The sequence below is a fragment of the Pinus tabuliformis genome, chromosome 9 (assembly GCF_031772625.1).
Source record: "Pinus tabuliformis cultivar Carrire ecotype Pingquan chromosome 9, CPIR1, whole genome shotgun sequence".
NCBI classification, from domain to species: Eukaryota; Viridiplantae; Streptophyta; class Pinopsida; order Pinales; family Pinaceae; genus Pinus; species Pinus tabuliformis.
In genome coordinates, this window is record NC_142307.1 from 1,765,947,920 (window position 1) to 1,765,971,194 (window position 23,275).

The 23,275-nt window shown below is 39.5% G+C and overlaps 2 protein-coding genes across 5 annotated transcripts in view; both read left to right on the top strand.

The window, feature by feature from the left end:
* The window catches only part of LOC149155848 (protein NUCLEOLAR FACTOR 1-like), a 305,921-nt gene that overhangs the window by 224,373 nt on the left and 58,273 nt on the right, over window positions 1-23,275 (top strand). The gene's annotated exons all lie outside the window — the stretch shown is intronic.
* Window positions 4,331-5,815, top strand: LOC149155849 (uncharacterized). The gene is made up of 2 exons (XM_089441272.1): window positions 4,331-5,102; window positions 5,227-5,815. The coding sequence occupies exons 1-2, from the start codon at window positions 4,356-4,358 to the stop codon at window positions 5,419-5,421; spliced, it is 942 nt and encodes a 313-aa protein (XP_089297398.1). The 5' UTR covers window positions 4,331-4,355; the 3' UTR covers window positions 5,422-5,815.

Genomic DNA, 23,275 nt, shown 5'->3' on the forward strand with positions numbered 1-23,275 from the left:
TGATTCCCATTCCTTCGGTTGTTGTTGTTGTCGTCACTATCGGGAGAATTCTTCTGGAAGGGGCATTCTCTAGCATAGTGTCCAGTCCTATGGCAGGTGAAACATTTACCCTTCTTCTTTTGAGTCTTAGTCCTTCCTTTGTCCTTGGAACCACCAGAGTTCTTCTTTCGGGAACATAGGCATCATTTCTTTCATTATCAAATTCCTTCATCCTTGTTTCTTCTTGCATACATCTAGACAGAAGCTCATCAAAGTTAGGGATGGTATTATTGTTGAGAATGGTAGTTGTGAATACTTGCCATTCATATGGAAGTCCTCCAAGTGCGGTGAGAACCATCTCACGATCAGCTATTGTCTCCCCAATAGCTAGCAGATTGTTCCTGGTTTCGGTCAACTTCATAAAGAAAGTTTGAATAGACTCGTCTCGGCCCTTCTTCATATTCTTCAACTTGTTCTTGAGGAATAGCACTTGGTTCACATTGTTTACTCGGAACATAAGTATCAGTTTGTCATACATCTCCTTGGATGTGCCTAGTTCAGATATGTAGGCAACCAGACTCTTATTTATGGATTCCCTGATCAGCAGTTTTGCTCTGATTTCTCCCTTCTTATACTTGTGTTTAACAGCAGCAGAGGCATTTGATGGAGGTTCTTGAATCTTCCCTGTCACATGATCTAGGAGATCATGATCTTCTAATTTGAGATCTAATAACATCTTCCAGGCATGGAAGTCATCACTTCCAGTCAGCTTGTCATTCTCCCTGAATTCAAGCTTAGAGGAATCCATTTCCTTCGTTGATGATTGCTATAGATAGAGTTTGTCTTCATCTCACCTCTGATACCATGTAAAGTTTTGTAGATGTTCTATGCTAAGAGCAATTTCACTTTTCTCACAACAATCATACAAGTAGATAAGCAAAATGCAGATAGAACATATAAGCAGATCTTACAGAAGACAAGTCAGAAACAAGAAAAATGTATGTGTTTGTTTCGGCGGTCAACAAGATGCTTCAACCAGCAAAGTCTCCTTTGGTCAGCCAGCCCAGCATGTGTCACAACAACCCTCCAACCAGTAGATGAGTCAACCCAAGTCAGTTCTACAAAAGTCAACGCTGTCCTGAAAAGTCAACGCAGGGGCAGCAAGCTAAAAGTCAACGCAGCAGCAAAACGGTCAACCCTTTGACCTCGATTTTTGTGCCAGGTAGTATGGCCTTCAAAAATCGAACCTCCCACAAGTTTTCAGCTTGTTTGGACCAAGCGTTGACCAAAGTCAACGCTGGTCAAACTTCTGCGAAACCCTAGCAGCAGAAAAATCCTCTTCGTCCTTCCCACGTGTGGCTGAAATTCGTCCTCCAGGTAGCTCGTACTTTTTAGGATGAGAGAGGAAGATGTGAGTTGTGTTGTGATCAAATTCTCTCCAACTTTTCCAGTATATATATATCCATCAATGAGGGTGTGTGACACATCTGTTGGGCATGTGAGCCTACATTACAAAACTGGCTGACCTTTGCACATATAATTTATTAAGAATAATAAATTCAAAATATAAGTTCTGCTCATCGGATTAAGACTATTTTTATATGGATTTTACACCTCTCAGAAAGAGGAATCCAACAAAAATATTAGCCTCTTAATCTGAGCATCAGAACATGGAGTTTGGACCTAGTTGTCCAAATTTAACACTTTGCCTACCTCTTGTTACCCCAGTCATAGAGAGCAACATGAAAGTATGAGGTAATACTCTTGGTTTCCATGGTGGGGTAGGCTGTGCAAAAATTGAGATCTGTGACTGAAAATCTGCCCGATGAAGAGGGCTAGGCATATTTGATTACAATATCAAAAGGAAATGGAGAGGGAGCCCTAGAGTCCCTATCGAGGTAGTGGTAGTGTCCTCTGATCTTGTAGTAGAAGGAGCACTTGATGATGAGGTGCAATTTTTTCTCAATTCTTGTGGGTTGGCACATTTGGTAGATTCTGTTTGGTTAGGGAATATGGTGATCAATCTCCACTTGAATCCATGAGAGCCAACTTAGAGCTAGCCCAAAGGGATCTTGAGTAAATGCATCCAATGTCTACGAGTGTATGGGGAATATACAATGATTCCATCTTGGATTTCCAAGAAGTGCTCTAGGTAGAAAGACATCTTTGGGCATAGTCTCTTATTAGGTGCGGTCCAAGTCAGGGTTGCAGGAATCGCCCCCCCCCCCTCGGATCCTAACCCGGAACCGCGACCCGTGCGGAAGCGTTCCGGAATCCATAGAGGAATCGCGATTCCGTTTTTAAGGTTGCGCGCTTCCGCATTTTTAAAACGATTCCTGCCAAATGAGGTTGCGCCCCCCCGGAATCGCGCTTCGGCATGCGGTTCGGGCATGAGGTGGCGCCACGCAACCTGCCCGGAAGCGCACGCCACCCGCACGCCACCCGGGCGCAACCCGCACGCAACCCGCGCATATCAATTTTTTTTTTTAATTTCATTTAAAATCTAACTTAACTAAGCATGAGGGGGTGGGTTAGGGGTGGGTTAGGGTCACTTTAGGGTGAGTTTAGAAAAGAATAAAGCCCCCATTCTCTTCTCATTTTCTCACTTTGAGTTTATGAGAGTTGGAGAAGAGAAGAGAGGAGAGGAGAAGAGAAGAGAGGAAAGGAGAGGAGAAGAGAGGAGAAGAGAGGAGAGCTTGGAGCAGTGAAGAAGGAGGAGCTAGGAGAAGGAGGAGGAGCTTGGAGCAAGAGCTTGGAGGACTTCATCTACAAGAGCTAAAGAGGTAAGTTCAAACCCCAAACTCCCTTGTTTTTTTGAAAAAAAAATTGTATTTTTCTCCTCCCTCTCCTACTCTTTCCCATTGTTTCTACTTGCTCCTTTATTTACAGGTTGTCCACCACCTATATCCATATTCCAAGATGGTGTTCTTTTGGCTTCTATGTATCATTCCACTCTTGGTTTTAATGATGGCAAGGGTGAGGAATAGAGGGGAAGAGGAAGGGGATGAACTTGGTCCTAATAGTAGTGACCCAATGTATGATGAGGAGGAAGGGTTTGAAGAGGAAGGGGATGAACTTGAAGAGGACACTGAAGCACAAGATGGGAAAGGTACATCAAATCCCTTGTGGAACTATGTGACCAAACTTGAAGGGGGAAAGGGTGGTGGATCTTACAAATGGATGTGCCCTCATGATTGTCATGGAGGAAAACCATATACGGGTTCATATACCCGTCTGAGGAGGCATCTTTGTGGGGTGCTAGAGAGTGATGAAAAAAAGGGTTCTGTGGGGGTAGCCATTTGCCCAAAAATTTCAAGTGAACAAAGACAAAAATACATCAAAATAGAGATGGCTGCACAACAAAAAAACAAGAAACAAAAAACTCATTCAGAATCAAGTGCAACCTCTAAATTTGGTAGTTGCCCATCTCCTCATGGTACTTCTGCAACCTCTGGAGGTAGAAAAACAATAGGGGATTTCCTTAATGTTGCTGGGAGGGATGATGTGGATGGAAAGGTAGTCCGTTTTCTTTGTGCTTGCGGTGTACCATTCAATGTGCTTCGCTCTCCCTATTGGCATGACATGGTAAAGGCCATCAATGAAGCCCCAAAAGGATACAAGGCCCCCAACTATGAGAAAGCTAGAACAGTGTTATTAGAAAGAGAAAAAGCTAAGGTTCAAAGAGCTTTGACACGTTTTACACATGAGTGGGTGGATTATGGGGTATCCATTGTATCAGATGGGTGGACAAATATTAGAAACCAACATTTGATAAATGTTCTTGGTGTTTCTTCTAAGGGTGCAGTATTTATTGCATGTCATGACTCCTCCTCCATCAGTGCAACTGCACAAAACATTGCAGATCTCCTATTGAAATCAATCAAAGATGTTGGTCCGAATAATGTGGTTCAAGTGATCACAGATAATGCAGCAAATTGTAAGGCAGCAGGAAAAATTATTGAGCGTACTCATCCACACATCTTTTGGTCTGGGTGCCTGGTTCACACATTGAACCTTTTGATGCATGATATTGTGAAACACAAAGAATGTGGGTGGATTGCTGAGGTTTACAGGAAAGGGAAGCAGCTCATTAAATTCATCACAGGGCATACAAGGGTAAACTACTTCTATGGCACTTACTCCAAGTTGCAATTGCTTAAAATTGCAAAGACAAGATTTGCTAGTTATTACCTCACCTTTAGGCGGCTAGTGAAGGTGAGACAAGCTTTAACTAATCTGGTGTGTGCTGAAACATGGGATGAAATTAACCAGTGTACAGATGGTGCTACTGCTAATGTAGTCAAGGACACTGTTCTTGACACTTACTTTTGGTCACAGGTTAAATATGTTTTGCAATTCACCAAACCAATTATTACATGATCAAGTTTGCAGATTCAGATCGACCAGTAATTGGGGAGGTGTATGAGCAAATGGATAGCATGTTGGGGCAGATTAAAGACATTGTTGAGCCTAGAGATACCACCTTGTACAATTATATTCGTGAAGAGGTGGAAAAGCGATGGGATATGCTAAATGTTCCATTGCATGCATTAGCATATGTTTTGACACCTAGGTACTATCATCCATCATGGCTTTCAAAACCAGCACCTGGGGGGGGAAGCAGGAAAAAACCACACCAAGATAAAGAGGTTCACGAAAAATATATGGCTGCATTGAGTAGATTAATCCCTGATAATGAGGAGGCTGCATTGGTACGGAGACAGGTGAGCAACTATACGCTCAACACTGGTCCATTTGGGAGCATGCATTCAATTGAAGATCGAGAGCATTTTTCTGCTCTTGAGTGGTGGAACATGCATGGAGGGCCTACTCCACTTCTACAGAGTTTGGCATTGCGGGTGCTATCACAGGTGGTAAACACTTCTTCTGCAGAGAGGTGTTGGAGCTCTTATTCTTTCATCCACAGTGTTAAAAGGAACAGGTTGAGTTTAGACCGGGCAGAGAGCTTGGTTTATGTTCATTACAACTTGCGATTGTTGTCCCATTACTGTGAAGATGCAAAGTCTAATAAAGACTTGTTGACTTGGGACAAGCATCCAGAGGAGCCCAATTTGGAGGATGGAGTGTTGCAACTAGAGCAATTAGAGGATGCTCTTATCCAGGTATGTCCATTGTGGTATGAATTTTCCAATTTTCCCTTATAAAGCATTTCTCTAATTCATGTTTTTAATTTTTTTGTTAACTAGTGTTTTTTTTTTTTTGCATGAATTTTTTGAGCGATTCTAGGATGATGATGACCGTGTTGATATGCCACCACCCCCACCCCCATCTGGTCCTAGGTTCCATGGTTCAACACCAACAGCAGGGGGTTCTTCTTCATCAGTTCCAGTGCCACGACTTACACAGGGACCATTTTCTTCATTGCCACCACGTGGAGGCACGCCATCACGTTCTATTCGTGGTGGAAGGAGGAGAGATTAGTAGATATATTCACAATCTACTTCTTTTTGTCATAGTCTATAGATTACTCATTAGACTTGTAGACTTGTGAATTTGAATTTTGAACCTTTTTGGCTTGGCGGTGACCAAGTGACATATTTTGTAAACATTATTATTTGAATTTTGGACATGACAAATGTTGACAGTTGCTCACTTGCTAGATAAATCATAATATGCTCTATGTTTTATGTTTTATAATATGCTTAAATGTTTTATGTTTTATAATATGCTTAAAAATTTGATGTATGTTTGTAATAGCTAGAATATAGATGATTGTTGTACATACTAGTAACTACAATGGAATCATGGATGCCATATCTATCTTGATTTATGCAAAAATATGCATGTTTTCATGTCTTCTACAATTAATTTGGTATTTGGGATGTTTGTTTTGAGTATATATGCAAAAAAATATATAAAAATATATATATATATATAGCAGACGCTTCCGCGGACGCTTCGCTCCCTAGATTTTTGGAAAATGACGCTTCCGCGCTTCGCGCTTCCGCTTCGCTCCCGCTTCGTGCAACACTGGTCCAAGTATCTTGGATGTACAATTTGTCGATGCCCTCTCGAATGACTTGATTTAGATCATGTTTGGTTGGCAAGAGATGACCTTACACTTCTAGAGATTACTTAAAGTGGTGAAGGTGCTTTGGGTAGATGGTCATTGACTAGGGAAGTTGAGAGGCCCTTGAAAACCAACCTTGTGCATGACTAGTGTGGGAATATGAGGCAAGGACCTTTGAGGAGTAGAGTGCAAGGTAGAGGTGTCTCTCTTCCTTAAAGGTAGAGTCCTCAAAGGTCTTGGGCTTATGTAGGAAAGGGACTAGATGAAAGATAGCCTTGAGGATAAGGGTTGGAGTCCAAATTTCACCTAAATAATGGACTAGGGAATTGTATGTTTTCACTGGATGAACCCTTTTCGTTTGCACCGACTTTGTATGTAGCAAGCTCGGTCACCAACTCTCTAAACCATAGAGGACTATGGATTTAATAATGACCTCCACGAGGTAAAGTTTGGATAAGATATCCTAAAACTAAGCTCAGAGACATTGTCTCTTGATGATGGCTAGGGAGTCAACCTTTCCTAAGCTGAGTTTGGAGGGCTTGATGCATGCTGAAATGAGGCCCTGTGAACTAGACCCCCAGGTATGTGTAAGCTATTGTGATCTCGATCTCTTCCCTCCCAAAAGCGGAATTGTAAGTCATAAAGAAATATGAAAGAAATATCTTCGATGCTTTGAAGATCATAACATTGGTTTTACCAAGGTTGATCATCAATTGTTGAAGATAATAAAAGCTTGATAGAACATTAATTTGCATTTGTAGGCTTTGTTTCCCATCCATGTACATTGGTAATACTAGGAGAAACCTTTTCTACTAATATGTAGATTTCTAGCTAGCGCCCTCATATGATCCTCAGATAGAAACTCCTCAAATTCCTCTCACCCACACATTGGTTAGGTCATCCACTTAATCAAATTGCTTGCTAGATGATGGTAGGTAAATGACCATGAGGTTCACTAGTCATTGTCTCATGCAAAGTGCCTACATTTAATGTTTTAGGGCATCTAAGTAAGGATCATTTGTTGAAATCAGATAATGGATCATGATGCTTGGATGTTGTAGTTGTTGCCTAATTTCACCTTGTTGGTCATCCTTTCTTCCTAGTCAAGTGTATCGCTTGGGTTTTTCTTTCATTGTCTAGGAGTGACACAAATAGGAGGCCTTGATTGGTGTTGTTTGTCCATATCCTTTCATGACCCTTACGATTTCTTATTAATCTACTATTTGCTGAAAAGGTTTTATGCCATCCTTTAGGGGAATCTTATGCTGGATTATATTGAAAGTTTTCAAATCATCGTAACTCCATGAAAAATATCAATATACTCTTTCAATCGTTTAGTGTAATTTTGGTTATCATAATCAAGTAAGGATTTTGATAATGTACTTAACATGGGGTTTTCTTGAGTGCCCAAATTGATTTGTGTTGAAAAAATACGGAGGGTACCAACGAAGTGTTTCCTATGGTCTTTGGTCTCTAGGCCTAGGAAGACACTTTAATAACTTTTGTGGTGGACCTGAGGTGTTATAATTAAGTGATGAGGGAAAATGTACTTTTAATGTATTATGTTCCTTGTACTTTATTATTAAAATTATTTGTGTTATAAAATCACTTTATGAGGAAAATGTACATGTGACACTTTTTAAAATTATAGTGGCTTTATGTTTTAAAGTTCACTTTTATGAGAGAAAAAGTGCAAAGGAGAAAAGACATTATAAAGTACTAGGAATTCACTTAAAGATGGGGCTTGTTGACCACTGGAGTGGCACCTGATGATTATATGAAGACTCCATGCCCAAGGATGATCCAGAGGACACTTGTACCATCAGATATCATCATTCAACAAAGTTTTTTTAACTCTTTTTTTGTCTTCTCATCATCTTTCTTGTACCCAGATTTGACACCCTGCGGGGAATTGTAATAAGTGATACTAGTAATGATGAGTTTTTGAGTCTGTAACAGGCCTAGGATGTTGGGACTCGATAAGCAAACGAGTACACCTTAGAGTGTTTTTTTTTTATCTCTTTAATTATTCCTTCTTTTTTAGAGGCGGATAATTTTTGGGTTTTTTCACTCACGTTTTACCCCAAAGCTGAGGTGACGGTTTGAAGGTTGAGCCCCTAACACATCTTAGTGTCTAGAGTCGATTTATATTACCATACTAGATCACACAAAAAATTTCGTAGAATTTGGTTAGGTCTAGGTAGTTATTTTTTAATTTTTTAGATTTTCCGCACTGTGGAAATTGCTAATAAAATTATATTTGTAATGTAATAAGTGATGTCTAGAGAAATTGTATGGGGTATGAGTAATGAAATTTGCACCTCTCACCCTCAACTTTCTACTATGACACACTTTGAAGGGTTAAAAATGTGTTTTGAACCCTCAAAACCCACTTTTCCCAAGTTTAGTGGGAAATTTGGCAATTAATTAAACCAAAAATTAAATAAATTGTGAAAAATAAATGTCCACACATGCTAAATGTTGTGGAAATGAGGTGGAAAATTATGGGGGAGTTAAAATGAAGTCCCAAGGTGATGTGGACTCCTAAAATCAAGGAAATGACGTGTGCTCAAATAAAATTGGAATTTTTGGCATTAAAGGAGATAGCTGCTTACTTGGAAATTCGAATTTGTGAAGCTAATGCACAATTGGGAGGATCTGGGAGAATATTTGGTGGAGATTTTTGTGGGAAATCGTCCCCATATGGATTACCACCCATATACACTTGTAATTCTATCATAAAATTCGAATTTAGCACATAAGGGAAGAAAAAGATGATGTACACTTGTCAGAATTCGATTTTTACACTTGGCATTGGAGCTCCATTCAACAAATTCGAATTTCTCTTTGGAATTGTCACCTCATGCCACTTGTTTAATCACTTTTACATTGAGATTGGCTCCAATGCCATTTGCCATTGTCATTCTTCATTGGGATTTGCTCCCAACTCTCTATATAATAGAGCCATGGCTTTCATATTGTATCATGTAATACGAGCTATTGTGCTTGAGGAGACTCTGCGGGATTGTATTCACTACTTGCAATATAATACAACAATCTTTGGGGTAAAGCATGATGGTGTTCTTCTCTTTGCATGTGTGGTAAATTCTTGACTTGTTGTTATGCTTCTATTTATTTCCTCATGTCATTATTTCTTTCATGCTTGTTTCAGGTTATGCTAGTATGCAGCGATCTCATATTAGCATAAGAATTAATTATTTGTTTTAGGAAAATAAATCTTCTAGTGGATAATAAATGTATCTCTAGGAATTCTTTTCACTGCACTTATTTAATTTCATGTCGATTTAATGATTTGTGGTGAAGTTTTGTAAATGAATCATTATTTGATGAAGCTTTTCAAGCGTGAGGGGAAATTTTTGGAGGAATCAACCCATTTTTGAAAAATATTCAAGAACCTGCATGTTTTGAATTCCAAAGTCTCATCTATATCTTATTTGTGTCTTGCAGAGATTCCTTCAAGTTTCTTGAAGCTTTTATTTCTTCCATCAAAATATCAAACTTGGAAAAAATATTTTTTACGTATTGTACTTCATTTATTAATATCTAGCTATTTCAAAGAGCTAAGTCATGACTAGTCAAAGAGGAGAACTTGCTCACACTCTTTGGCCTAGCCTCTTCTAGATTATTTTTGTATCTTTTTGAGCAAGATAGTTTCCATGCTTTGATTTGTAGACTTATTCATCTTGAAAACATTTATAATATCTTGTGTTAACAATTTAGAGTTTCACTTTTCAGGTTTATTTTGACTTTCCATTTGAAATCATTTCATTTCATTTGAAGCAAAATACAATTTCATTTCTTAAAGAGCAAATACTTTGAAGGCACTGGTTGTTTATGTATTTCATGCTTATCTTATGATGGTTATTGCTCATATCAATTTTTTTCTTATTAATCTTAAAGAGATAATCTATTTAACTATAACAATTCTCCTAGAAACTCACATCCTTTTTAAATTAACTTTTCATTAGGGACCACCCACCTTAGCTAACCTAGGAGATAGCTCAAATGGAGAGAGTCGAGATTAGTGTGACAACCCCTTCTTTGAATTCCCTGCCACCAACCACACCTTGTGAGGTTGAATACTTTTCTCACTGACTTGTAGGTAGGTGTAGGCGGTAGGGTCAATAGGGCCAATGTATGAGGCATCCAAATCTTGAGAATTAATCTTAGCCCTCCAAGGAAACGTGGCCAGTACGACCGGAAACACGTTTCCAGGCCGTACAATGGAGCTTCCTCTTCTAACTTGACTTTTTCTTGTATTTTTTTTATAAATTTTTTCACTTCTAATTTTTTATTGGGAAACTAAAATATCTTCTAGATTCCTCTCAAGTTATAAAAAAGAGGGTTTTTTGAGTGGGCAGTCTAATGTTCAAGCCTATGGCCCTAGTGTTGATATGCAGTTCATGGTAATGTTAAATTCTTAAAGTAAAAGTGACATACTTTTACTTAAATTTTCAACATTACCATGAAATGACTCAGGATGTTTGAGAGTGGTTTCACCCTCATTGGAATTCATATGAAGAAAGTAGAATTTTAGATCTCACTCAAAATCCAGCAGACTTATCTTTTTTTCAGGATTTTAGGATTGGGGGAATTGCAATGTTTCCATTGGATTTTGTCATGTACTATGGTATGGAACTTGTATTTAATCAAGAAAACCAAGCCCTCTATGCAAGGGAGACTTCCAATAATCAAGAGCACGTAGGATACTAGGGTATGGAACTTGTATTTAATCAGGAGCACTAAGGTCGTTCGACTATGTAGGAGGAGACTCCCAATCAAGCACGAGACAAGAAATTAGAAACTTCTCGTGGCTGATTTTGGATATTGCTATTTTCATTATGTGATCATTCATAGGTAAATGTGATGTAAATTTAGAGACTTATATTTTATGCATTGACAATTGACAATTTAATTATAATGTAATAAATTAGAATGTATCATATATGCTTTATGATTGCACATATTTCTTAAATGTCCTAATATATATGTAAATATTGTGTTTCCCCGTTTCCAAAATTTGGGGGGGGAGGTCACATTTTGTACCCGTGCCTGTTTCCGAAACTTGTACCTGTTTCCCCGTTTCGTGCAACTTAGACCTAAGACAATTAATCATTGGCTATACTCGCCACCATCAATGCGCTTTGAGGGCAGAATATACAACATAATCCCTGTTAGAAATCTGTTTAGTATTGCTATGGTATCTTGAACTAGCACCTTCTTCTATAGTCACTGTATTCACTCATTTCACTGAGTTATAATCTCAGAGGTAGCCATCTCTATCTGTAAGGGAAAAAAAGGACCGTATCATTGAAGTATCTAGCAATTTTCTTGGGAGAAACCAAGTAGCATTTGCTTGAGGATATTGGCGTCAGAAGAGTTCAAACTACAGTGACAAGTGGTTTGTGTTCCAAATCTGAAACTTCATTTCATATCCCTGTAAGAGCTGGCTTGGGGCTTACCCCAGGGGATTAAAGGAGCATATCAGCTAAAGAAATTCCAGAGTGCTGGAATATCACCTCCAGTGGACTGTGTATTATATTCTTGTGGCAGAAATTTAATACCAGGTTCAATCATTCTTCTTTGCTCACTGTGTATTCATTTTCAAATGAGGAAAAACTGTTCTGGGGTGTTATTGTCATATCACAGCAATATGTTAAATTTTGGGTTTGATACAAGCAATATAAATTTGTTTTGAAGTCTGTTGAATTATTGCATGCACTCTCCTGCTCAATCATTAAATTTGCAAGTTGGGTCTTGTAACACTAGCCATGAGTTGTTATGCTGTTGTAAGCAAAGTCAAAATATTGTCATAGTCATGAAGGTTGTCTTAAGCTATCTGACTGAGAAAATGGTCATAGTGCCATCTATGGAGTCAAATTAATGGCTGAGTTGAGTACAACAAAAGCACTTCTCAAACTAGAAGAACTCGCTTTACTCCTCTCCAAGGTGCATTGGTCAGATGGAAGAGCTTGATTTGGGCTCTAAAACTAGCCATGCTTGCTATCATACAACACAAATTTCTGGAGCATCCTTGTGTAGGGGTCAAACTTCCTGTTGCCTCTTGTCTCAGTAGTTTCATGATGTTGACCGCACCTATACCTCCTTATATTGACGACATTATGAGGAGAGTCTTTAGATTGATACTGGAGACCTTTCAGGATTTGGATAATAGTGAGAGCCTTACCTTTGGGAAGAGGTTACAGATTCTAGAAGTCATGGCCTTGGTTAGATCTTATGACCTCATTTTTGAGTTGGAGTGTGATGACTTGATCTTGCAGATGTTCTTGCTTCTTCAACGTTAGGAGACATCATCTTGACAAAGTCATAATGCACATGTAGTCCATTTTGTCCTCATGTATGGAAGGCTATGCAACATGCTTTCATTTGCAGGAGGTTGCAGTCTAGGTTGTTGGCCATTTGGAGGAGAGAACAATTGGTCTCACCTGCTGCTTATGAACTAGCCAAAAGGTTGGTTAAGCAGAACATTGGTTTGTTTAGGAGACGATTGACCCAAGAGGAGTTGCGAAGGATTAGTGGTGACCAACCATGCATCAGGAATGAGCTGAGGAGGAAGGGTCTTTGCTTCACCTGCAAAGAACCTTGAGGACTTGACCGCTCATGCTTGACTGATGCGGAGGAGATGACAGAGGTAGAGCAGGAGGAGATTCTTTCTTACTTGCAGGATGAGAATTCTGCTTTGGATAAGTCCATGAGTTCATATGAGGATGCCTTTGAGGAGCTTGAGCAGTCATGTGGAGTTGGTGACGACAGGCCATATTTATATTCCGGTGTGTATGGTGAGCAATCAGTGGACCCTATAAGAGACATTTAGGGTGATGAGTCACTAGTGACGATTCAGTGTGAGCAACATATGGTAGAGCATGAGTCAACTGATGAGGATAATATGCACGGTATGCATGATGAGCCTTTTGTGGAGAGCCAGTTCGAGGTTCATGTTGAATCCATGGTAGAGGAGGATGAGAAACCTTCTTTTGGACTGACCATTGATGAGGAGCAGAAAGATGCACAGATAGGGTTGTACTACTTGCAGACACTTGTCATCAGGAAGTGCTGGAGCCTGACAAGATAGATTTGCAGGAGGTTGGTAGACTGGAGGAGCTTGGTGTTTCGAGTCAAATGAGGGAGGATCATTTTGAGATGGTGGTGCATCCATCTTTGGGTCCACCCACTAATGAGGCACAGGTAGGATGCACAAGCAACTGACAAAGTTGCAGTACTTTCAAGGTGCAACCCTCTCCAGGAGTACATAGATAGGGCTTGCAGTGTAGCTTGCCCACTTTTTCCTATTATAGCAAGAGGAGCAGGATTTCTTGGACAAATCTTATTGATGGACCGGATAGAGCAATGCGAGTTGGGCATGGTGCAACATAGGGGACTTGTTCCATATGCAGGTGCCCACGCATTCGATCCTTCTCATACGTTGGATTAATAGGAGATCATGAGTTGGTGTTTTATTGATGGAGTGTCATTCTTAGTCGGGAGCGTAGTACAACAGGGGCCCTTAGAGATAGGGGCACTACCTGCCCCAATTGGTAGCAGGGCATAGGTTGGCTGTCCATTAGCGCTCCATCACTGCATCAACATAGTGGGGTTGAACTTGGTCTATGCCAAGGGTTGGAATGGATAGAGGTGATGAGTTGGCATTCTACTTGTGAAGTAGAATCTATGATCAGAGACAGAGTAATGTCAGATCACAGATGATTGGCCATGGTGGCATTGGGATCCTGGTGGATCTACTGGTAGCAGGTTGAGTCAGAGATGGGTTTGGGATCCAGGTATTGAGGGATCCAGTTATGTTTTGGATTTCTTGGAGGCATGCTGTGGAGCAATGGTTCATATGGGATCCTAATATCAATTGGCAGATTCCTCTACAATGGATAGGTGAAAATTGCTTGAGGGCAAGCAATCTTGGGGTGGGAGGATTTGTTATGTCCCCATTTTTATTTTCTAGAGTATGTGATGGCCAAGCCACAGGAGCAGGATTAGATCATCAAGTGTCTCGGGGGAGTTTTGAGGAGTTTTTATGGGATCCGATGGCATTTGCTTGGCATATTCCATCATTCACACAACTTGCCTTTCGTTCTGTTGCATTTCGACAACTTTAAAAAAATAGCATTATTATGGGGCCTAACTTAATTAATTATGCTCAAGGTGGCATTCCGGGAAGATTATTTGATGGAACACCTCAGTGTAATAGCTCGTTGGAACCAAAACGAGAAGATATACAGGAAGTAATACTGAGAAGTGACCTCCAGTGGGTGGAGAGAGTATGGTGGGCGATTTACCATTTTCTTTAATTAAAAATGACTTTAATTAGTCATTTAATTAAGGAAAAATAATTAATTGGAGGAAAAGGCCCAAAAGTGACTTAAGTGAAATAAAATAAAATTAAAAAGTCACTTAAGATAAAGTCAATGGAGAAGTTTCTAGAATAAATATAAAATAATAAAATAAGATGCTTCTAAAGGCTTGGAGATTTATCCATCAGATCTATAAAAGAGGAGGAGGAGGTCATTTGGAGACATCTTGGAGTTGAATTTTCTTTCTTGTGGAGAGGTTTGGAGAACCAGGAGTTTCCAGCTTCAGTAGTAACCCCAGGACGGAAACCCTCGGGTGACGCAGTGAGTGGGCAAGCACCCAACTCTTCCCTTGGTGAATTCATCCAGAATTCACAAGTTGTGCTTCGCAGTTCAGTTATTTTGGTGGCCCAATTTAGTGTTGTAGCAACTATCTTTTGAGGCCATTACCTCAACCATTTCCAGTTTTGTACCAACATTTTCTATATTAGTAAAATAAGGCCGAGTTCTACTGCATGTGCATCTTGTTAATTCTTCAGTTGCAGAGTATATTTCTAGTTTTTGTCGTTAATTTGATGGTTAAATGTGTGCAATTGTTATGTTAATTGACAACTTAATTTTTTGAAGAATTTTTTGACAAAAATTTGATTTGGGACATTACAGAGGTATCAAAGCATTCTTTGTTTTGCTGTGAAATTTGTGGTTCGATTTATGCAAATTGTTTATGGAGTTGATGGCTAAATTTTTTGAAGCAATTTGCTGCTAAATTTATATTTGGAACATTACAAGTTGGCACAGTTGAAGGGAATTTGACCCTGTGGAAGTAGTATAAATAGAGACAGTTTGACTGATTTGGAGGAGCATTCACACAAAATTTATTTGCAATAGAAAGAGAAAAGAAGAGCAAATTCAAGGAGAAGAAGAACTAATCCAAGGAGAAAGCAAAATCGAAGTTTGGAGCATCTGTCTCTCTCTCTCTCACGTGCAAGATTTTTAGTGTTTTCTGGGCAAGTTGTAGGCGCCAAAATTTCTGCAAAACTGTAGATCCAAAATTTTGTTGTTAGGGGGCCGAAATTCTGTATTGAATCAATATTTGAGGAGTTGACACTTGGTGACTTTGGCAGAAGGGTCTTGGATTGCCTCATCTTGATTTGAATCTACTAGAGGAAGAGTGTGATTGGGTTTTCCCCTTTATAGGGTTTTTCCCTGGCTGAGTGCCTTCATCTTGTGTTTCTCGTTCTTATGATCTTCATGAACTTTTAATTTGGTAATTGCTTGATGAAGGACAACATAAAAAAGAAGTAAAAGAAGCCAACACATATCACAAGTAATTATCAAGAAAAGAGGAATCAAACCTTAATATTTACATGTACTGATTTCTCTACATGGTATCCGAGCTAAGGTCAAGAAGCATTGGCAGCTTGAAAATCATTATTGTTTAGAAGCTAAAGCACTGATTATGCATCTAAAATAGTTGAGCACAAGAAATCTAGGCCGAAGGGTTAAAGAAGATTATTTTCGAGACTGTTTTGCCTCTATTTCAGGATCAAATAAGAGCAGAAGCTAGCTATAGACTTAAAGAACAAAATTTGTATGGTTTGGAAAAATGTCCTCAATGCAAGGTCAAGCTACCTCAAAGGAAAACCAAGTTTGGAAAGAGCATATCTCTAGCCTTATATTTGTGACTAAGACCATAGACCTGGGAAAGGTATTAGAAGAGTTAATAAGCAAAGTCGTGAAACTTCAATTGGAGTTAAAGAAGGCCAAACTATGAGGCTTAACCAAGCCAAAATCTCTGAAGGTAAGATCTGTGTATAAACTTTAAAGTATAGGGCCTGAAGTGACCTCAGAAATCCGAAATTTAAGTTATCTCAGAGATTTGAAGGGCTGAACTACAATCACTTTGAAAGAAGACAAGACCACTATGAAATAGGATGAGAATCAGTGTACCTATATATAATCCTTGAGCCTCAATCAAAGCTGACATAGAAGAATCATATGTGAGGAGAAATCTTTTTGGAAACCTGTAGTAGCTTCTCCATTACACAAGTTATGCCAACCCTAGTTTAAGAATCAAAGAAGGCTACATGAATCTTGGAAGAAGGTTCTTTGTAGGAAATAGTGAGACAAAATTGTTCATCTTCAACTTGTGGAAGGAGCCATGAAGTCCTCATCAAATACAAGTTAGTACTAACATTACTCTTTATGTTATCTAATAATTTGTCTTTAGTTTGCAAGGAAAGGGAAACAAGCTCAATGGAATATCAAGCTTTGAAGCATGAAAGACAAAGGTACGTAAGTTTTGAGGTATGCATAACTTGTTAATTTGTTAAGAATCTGATGTCTTAAGGTTAGTTCATTGTATGATTATAGGGTTGACAAGTTCTGTTTAAAGATTGTTAATGACTAGAGTTTGTAAACCCTAGATAGTATATACTATATACTATATATGAAAGACTCACTCTCATTCACTTGTTTCCTTTCTCACAAATGTACCATTTTAAAATTTTCTTTGGATTACTAACTCTTTCATGTCTAGGGTTTGCTATAAAATCTTTAAGATTCTATATTGTTAGGGTGCTTAATCTCTAGTTTTAATCTACCCTTATCATTCTATGTACTTTTTGTTCACTTTTAGTAAAACCCTAATATTTAGGATTCACTATGAAAACACTAGCCTTTTGATGTTTAGGGTTTGGTGATGTTTTGATGAAACCCTGGTCTACTTAGGGTTTGTTGATAAAGTCTAGAACATATAATGAAGTCCTAATCTCTTGATGTTTAAGGTTTGTTGAGATAAAACCCTAAATTTTTATGGTTTGTTGTTAAGATCTAAGTTATATGATGAAACTCAAGTTTTTTAGGGTTTGATGAATTAGGGTTTATGAAAAAACCCTGCCAATAGTCAATGTCAATACCTAGGAATGAAACCCTAGGTGTATGTACTTCCATATGATTAAAACCCTAGCCCAAATTGTTGAATATCTAACCTTGAAATTTTGATATTTGTATTTAGTGTTTATGACAAAAACGCTAGTAGAAATTTGATATGATGTCCCTAGCCAAAATTGTTGAGTATCTAACCTTGAAGTTTTAATATTTGTATTTTGGGTTTACGACAAAAACTCTAGTAGAAATTTGATATGATGTTCTAGGGCATAAATTTCGTTATGATTAAATTTAATTGCTAATGTCTAAATTTTAATTTTTGGTAAAAGAATCTAGGGTTTGTGACAAAACCCTAACATATATTTCTGTGAAAGTCTAGGGCATGAAAAGTGTAGACCTTGTTGATTGGAAACTTAACTAGGTTTAGGTTTTGAATGTCTAAAGTTTAATTTCTTGTTTTAAGTTTTTGGTAACCCTAGATGCTCCTATTATGATAACATGCTAACCCTAAATTGATAAAGTTAACTTCATGCTCTTGCATATTTATGCTTGGTTATACTTGTTATTGAGATTTGTAGGTACATAATCTTCAAGATGTTGAAGATATCTTGCCTACCTCATACTTGTTGATGACTTAATGATGATGTTGAGCATGAAGGAAAGAGGGAGCTACAAGAACCTTGATAACATTGAAGTTTGCATCACTGATTAATAGATAACCTTGTTGCCATGTGAAGATAGAAGGAATGATGTTCTAGTTCTCCGATGATATGATGAGGCAAAAGAAAGAGCCTGTATAGCTGAAAGAATAAAGTTGTTGATCTCTCTAGGTTGAGAGGGAGCTTGGATGAAGGAAAGTGTGTATCCTCCATAAGAGGACATGATCTTGGAAATATGAAGAATATCGATAGCGAAAGAATCTAAGTTGCACGAAACGGGGAAACGGGGAAGCGACACGAAACGCGGAAGCGAAACGAAACGCGACCTCCCCGAATTTTGGAAACGGGGAAACGCGAATATATATAATAATATATATATATATATATATATATATATATATTAAAAACATTTAAAAATTATTAATATATATATGTGCAAGACTGCAATCATAAAGCATTAATGATACATTTACTTAAACATTTTAACATTAAGATTAAATTTACATCACAATGATCACATTTACTCATGACTCATCACATAATGAAAATAAAAATATAGGAACTGGAAAATCCAAAATCAGCCTTTATTTATATTAGTATATGAGGCTGCAAGTACAATAAAGACTATAAGGCTGCAAGAACTATAGAGACAAGTCACAAAAGACTAATCCTCATCATAACAATCCTCATCAAAAATAGAAGCAGCAGAATGCTCAACAGTGGATGGTGGTGCTGAAGAAGATGATGCACCAATTCCACTTCCAGAATCCTCCTCAATATTCAGGGCAGCAAGAGAGAGATCCAAATCAGGATTTTCTGCATCCACATCCCATTCTTTAGAAGGACCACTGTTGTATTCTGGACCCCTACGAGATGCAAGGCGAAGGTTGGAGTGCACATAAACAAGATCCTCTGCTTTCTGTGAGCCCAACCTATTGCGCTTCACAGAATGAATAAAACCATAAGTGCTCCAATTCCTTTCTGCTGATGAAGAGCTTGCCACTTGTGAAAGAATACGAATGGCAAGGCTTTGCAAATGTACACCATTTGCTCCATGACAAATCCACCACCTAACTGGATTCATGGTGCTTCTCTCCGCCAAAGCTGATATATCTGCATAATCATCTATTCCTGCAGCAAAACTGGCAAATTCCTCCTTTACCTCCCTATGTAGGTGAGAAGGAAACATTCTCATTAGTGCTTTTTTCACCCCATTAGCCACCTCTCTATCCTTATGGGGTGCCTTCCTCTTCCCATTGCTTTTAGCAATAAGCTCCTCATCATAAAATTTGGGGTTCAAAGCATGTGCTAAAGTGTGCAATGGTGTATTGAAATTGTTCCACCGGTCAACAATGATTTTCTTGATCAAACCAGCAAAATGATCATCAACAAACAGAAGTTGTGGAGACTCCTGCGAAATGATTTCCATAGTTTTCTCAACCATGGAATCCATGCCATCATATACCTCTCCCAAGAAAGGTTGGTCAGTGTCAGCACTCCGGAGAAGCTCAAATGCAGGGGTTGTGAACTTTAGCAAGAAATCTACCTTGCTCCACCAATCCTCATCAAGGCACAATCTACGCACCATAGATCCCCGCTCTGAATCTGCTTGTCTCCACTCAATCCACAGTTGACTCACCACCATAGAAACTAATGCATGCTTAACCTCAACAAGGCGGCGCAACATCACGAAGTTTGAGGCATATCTTGTCTCAGCAACTTTTAACAACTCCAATTTGGAGTACTCTCGAAATATGGCCTGAGACTGGTGGTGGTTGGTGATGAATTTGATAATCTCCCTTGCATCCCCTGTGACTTCCTTTATCCAGGAAACTTTGTTGTCGATCTCCTCTAAGATCAGATTCAGATTATGGACAATGCATGGTGTCCAAAATATGTTGTCATACCTCCCCTCAATAATCAAACCTGCAGCTTTGCAAACTGGTGCATTATCCGTGATAACTTGCACCACCCTGTTAGCCCCTATTTGTTCAATAGCTTTTATAATAATATCAGCAATGAACTGTGCATCTTTCACCTCTCCTGAGCAGTCTTCTGCCTTGATAAACATTGCTCCTTTGGGGGAAGTGGCAATGATATTTATCAATGGTCTGCGCCTCATATCTGTCCAACCATCTGAGACTATGGTAACCCCAGAGCTACTCCAGGAAGAACGAATTGGAGCTAAAACGTCCTCCACAAGTTCCTTCTCATTTTTGAGAAGCTGGGTTCTGACTTTCTCATAGTTGGGCCCCTTGTACCCTTGAGGAGCTTTGTTAACTGCCCTCAACATATCTTGCCAGTAAGGAGAGCGAACAACATTGAATGGGATACCACATGCATAAATGCACCTGGCAACTCTGGAATCAGCTTCTTCTCTTGCTTGCACATTCACCAATCTAGCAATTCTGCTATCCTGAACTGATTGGGATGCCCCTGAGCCTCTGGTATGTTTGGGTGCTGCTTGTTCATGTTCTTGACTGTGACCCAGACCACCTCTCCTCTTTCTTGCTTCAACTACAATCCTTGGCTCAACGTTAGATGTAGCCTGAGTATGCTCATCATGCCTCCTCTTAGTACCATCCGCCTCATCTTGCTCTCTTTGATATGCCCTCCTAACCAACGGGTCTACTGTTTTTGAGCAACCCACAATCCCCTGTCCTCCTCCATGCAACAGATGCGCCTTCACTCTTGGGTAGGAGCCCTTGTACGTAATATTGCAAAGAGTGCATCGCCATTCCCATGAGCCACCACCTCCACATTTTTGAAGCTTCACCACATGCCTCCAAAGAGGATAATATTCAGCCCTTGGGTTGGCCCTAGGGTTTGAAGTTGCAGCTGCACTTTGGCTGGAAGCCATTGCTGCAAAAATAAATTAAAAAAACAAATCTGTAAATAATAAATTTATAAAAACGTTTTTCATATTTTTGGCTGTATAAACCCTAGAAAAATTAAAGAAATAGTAAGGAAAAAACTAAGAAATAAATGTGGCTTACCCAAATGAATTATCTGTGGCTGAATCTACCCTAAAATGCCAGAAAAGAGGAGAAATATGGCTGTAGCTGAGCCAAATCTGCTGCAAAAATAAATTTAAAAAACAAATCTATAAATAAAAAACGTTTTTCAGCAATTTAGCTGCATAAACCCTAGAAAATTTGAAGAACTAGTAAGAAAAAACTAACAAAATGAATGTGGCTTACCCAAATTAATTTTCTGTGGTTGAAACTACCCGGAAATGCCAGAAAAGAGAAGATAAATATGGCTGTAGCTGAGCCAAATCTGCTGCTACAGAAATCTCTTGCTGAAATCTCCTTCTCTTGCTGCTGAAATCTCTTTCTCCCGCTGCTGAAATCTACTTTGCTCAATGCTCAAAACACCAGCTACTAAAACAACTGCCAATCTCCAAGAGAAACTCAGAAACTCCTTGCTGAATAGTGTGATGAGAGAATGAGAGGCCCAGCTCTTTTATAACTTTAGAAACGCTTTCTAGAAGTGATTAGAAACCCTAACCTAAACCCTAAAGTAATTAGAAATTTTTTTTTTTAACCGACAAGTGTTTTTTTAAAGGAAACGGGGCCCGTACGGCGGGGAAACGAGTTTCCGTCCGTACGGGCGCGTTTCCATCTCGGGAAACGCGCCCGTACGGACGGAAACTCGTTTCCCCGCCGTACGGTACGGGGAAACCCGTTTCCGTTTCGTTTCCTGGAGGAAACGGCCCCCTGCCCAGCGTTTCCTGCAACTTAGGAAAGAATAAGATTAGAGAATAGCTAAAGCACTACAATTGATTATTCTTAATTGATAAACTTGCAAACAAAACCTAGATATGTTAAAAAGTCTTGAAGCTGTTGATTTGGGGTAGCATCGGATGTGCTCAAGCCACAAAAATGGGTGGAGAGGCTAAAGCACATGAGATCTCCAATACCTAGAAATGGTTTGGGCAGATTCTAAATAGTTTTGGAGATAGTAAAATAATTAATATTGTTAATGGAGTCCCTAAGTCTAAACTTAGGGAAAATAAAATATTAATGTGAATTAATATAAAACTGAGTTAGAAGGGTCTAAAAGTCATGGATCAAGCCAAATCTAATCTTAGCAATTGATTAGAGATTTAATCTCGGCTGTTGAATTATCAACGAGAAAAGTATAAGAGGAGGCTTGAGGGTCACTTGGAGAACACACCGAGTTGATCAGAATTCGATTTTCTGGGGTAGGGCTTGCTGAGGAAATCAAAGGAGTGATCAAAGTTGCAATTGAGGGGCAGTAAATATAGAAGCAGAGAGGGTACCAGGAGCATCAGCACAGAAACTGGGAGAGAGGGACGCAGAGCCAGCTAGAGGCCACACAGAGCCAGTCAAGGTCCACGCAGAGGCAACCAGGAGCTGCCAGTGCCAGAGAGAGCCAACGTGGGTGACACAGAGGCTCTAGAGGCTGACGCAGGGTCTCTAGAGGCTAACGTAGGGCGAGTTGGGGTGACGCTGGGCTGATGCTGGGTCAGAGAGGCTGACACAGTCCCTAGAGGCAGACACTGGAGATTTCATGGGGCAAATTGGAGCTGAGAGCTGTGGGATTGTTCATCCGAGGTTTTATACGGAATATCTGTCTCTGACTGAGAGGTACTACTGCCGAGATCATTTTTTGTTGGGTGAGACGGTTTGGCACCCAAATTGTATTCTAAAACTGCGTAATAATAAGACCCTCAGATAGCTGCACCAGTTTTCCCACATTAGTTTTTTTCGGGGACATTAGTCCAAAAACAACGGTGTCACTTGTGTGCTTGTTTTTCCTTCAGTTTATGATCTGTAATGTGTTGAGCCTGTACTTGTATTTATTTTCAGTATTTACATGGTAAATAATTTGTTAATTAAACAGAACAAGTAGGCAGAAATAAATTAGAAAGTACATGAAGGATTTCTAACAGTTAGACTTAGAAATTCCAACATGCTATCAAAGTGTGGTTGCAGATCACAGGAGCACTGAGGGCATTAGCCGAATAGGGCAGCAACAATAGAAACAACTGTCCTGAGTGACAGAAGCTATTCCTAGCGGAAAAGCAGCAAGGAGGGGGTGATGCAGTGCCCGCGTCATCAAGTTTGAGTCGAGAGGAGGATCAATGCAGTGGCAGAAGAGAGCAGACCTGACCTATGCAGTGCCTGGTCATTTTTCTCAGTCAGGAAGGATTGACGCCCGTGGTCAGGAGGTGCAGATTTTGCTGGTGTTGGGATTGCGTAGAGCCTAGAAGCTCTAACCTTCAGTTTGCTGAGGCATAGGAGGTTGTGGGTAAGTATCAGAGTGAAGTTGGTGGGGTACTGTGGTCAGAACAATACCTAACAGGGCAAGACCAAGGAGGAGGGAGCTGTTACTGAGGATTTCTAGCC

What these genes read in the sequence shown, in the direction of transcription:
- LOC149155849 (XM_089441272.1), top strand. Translation starts at nt 4,356, where the DNA reads ATGATCAAGTTTGCAGATTCAGATCGACCAGTAATTGGGGAGGTGTAT. An exon ending in TAGAGGATGCTCTTATCCAG is followed by an intron (nt 5,103 to 5,226) that starts GTATGTCCATTG and finishes GAGCGATTCTAG; the next exon opens with GATGATGATGACCGTGTTGA.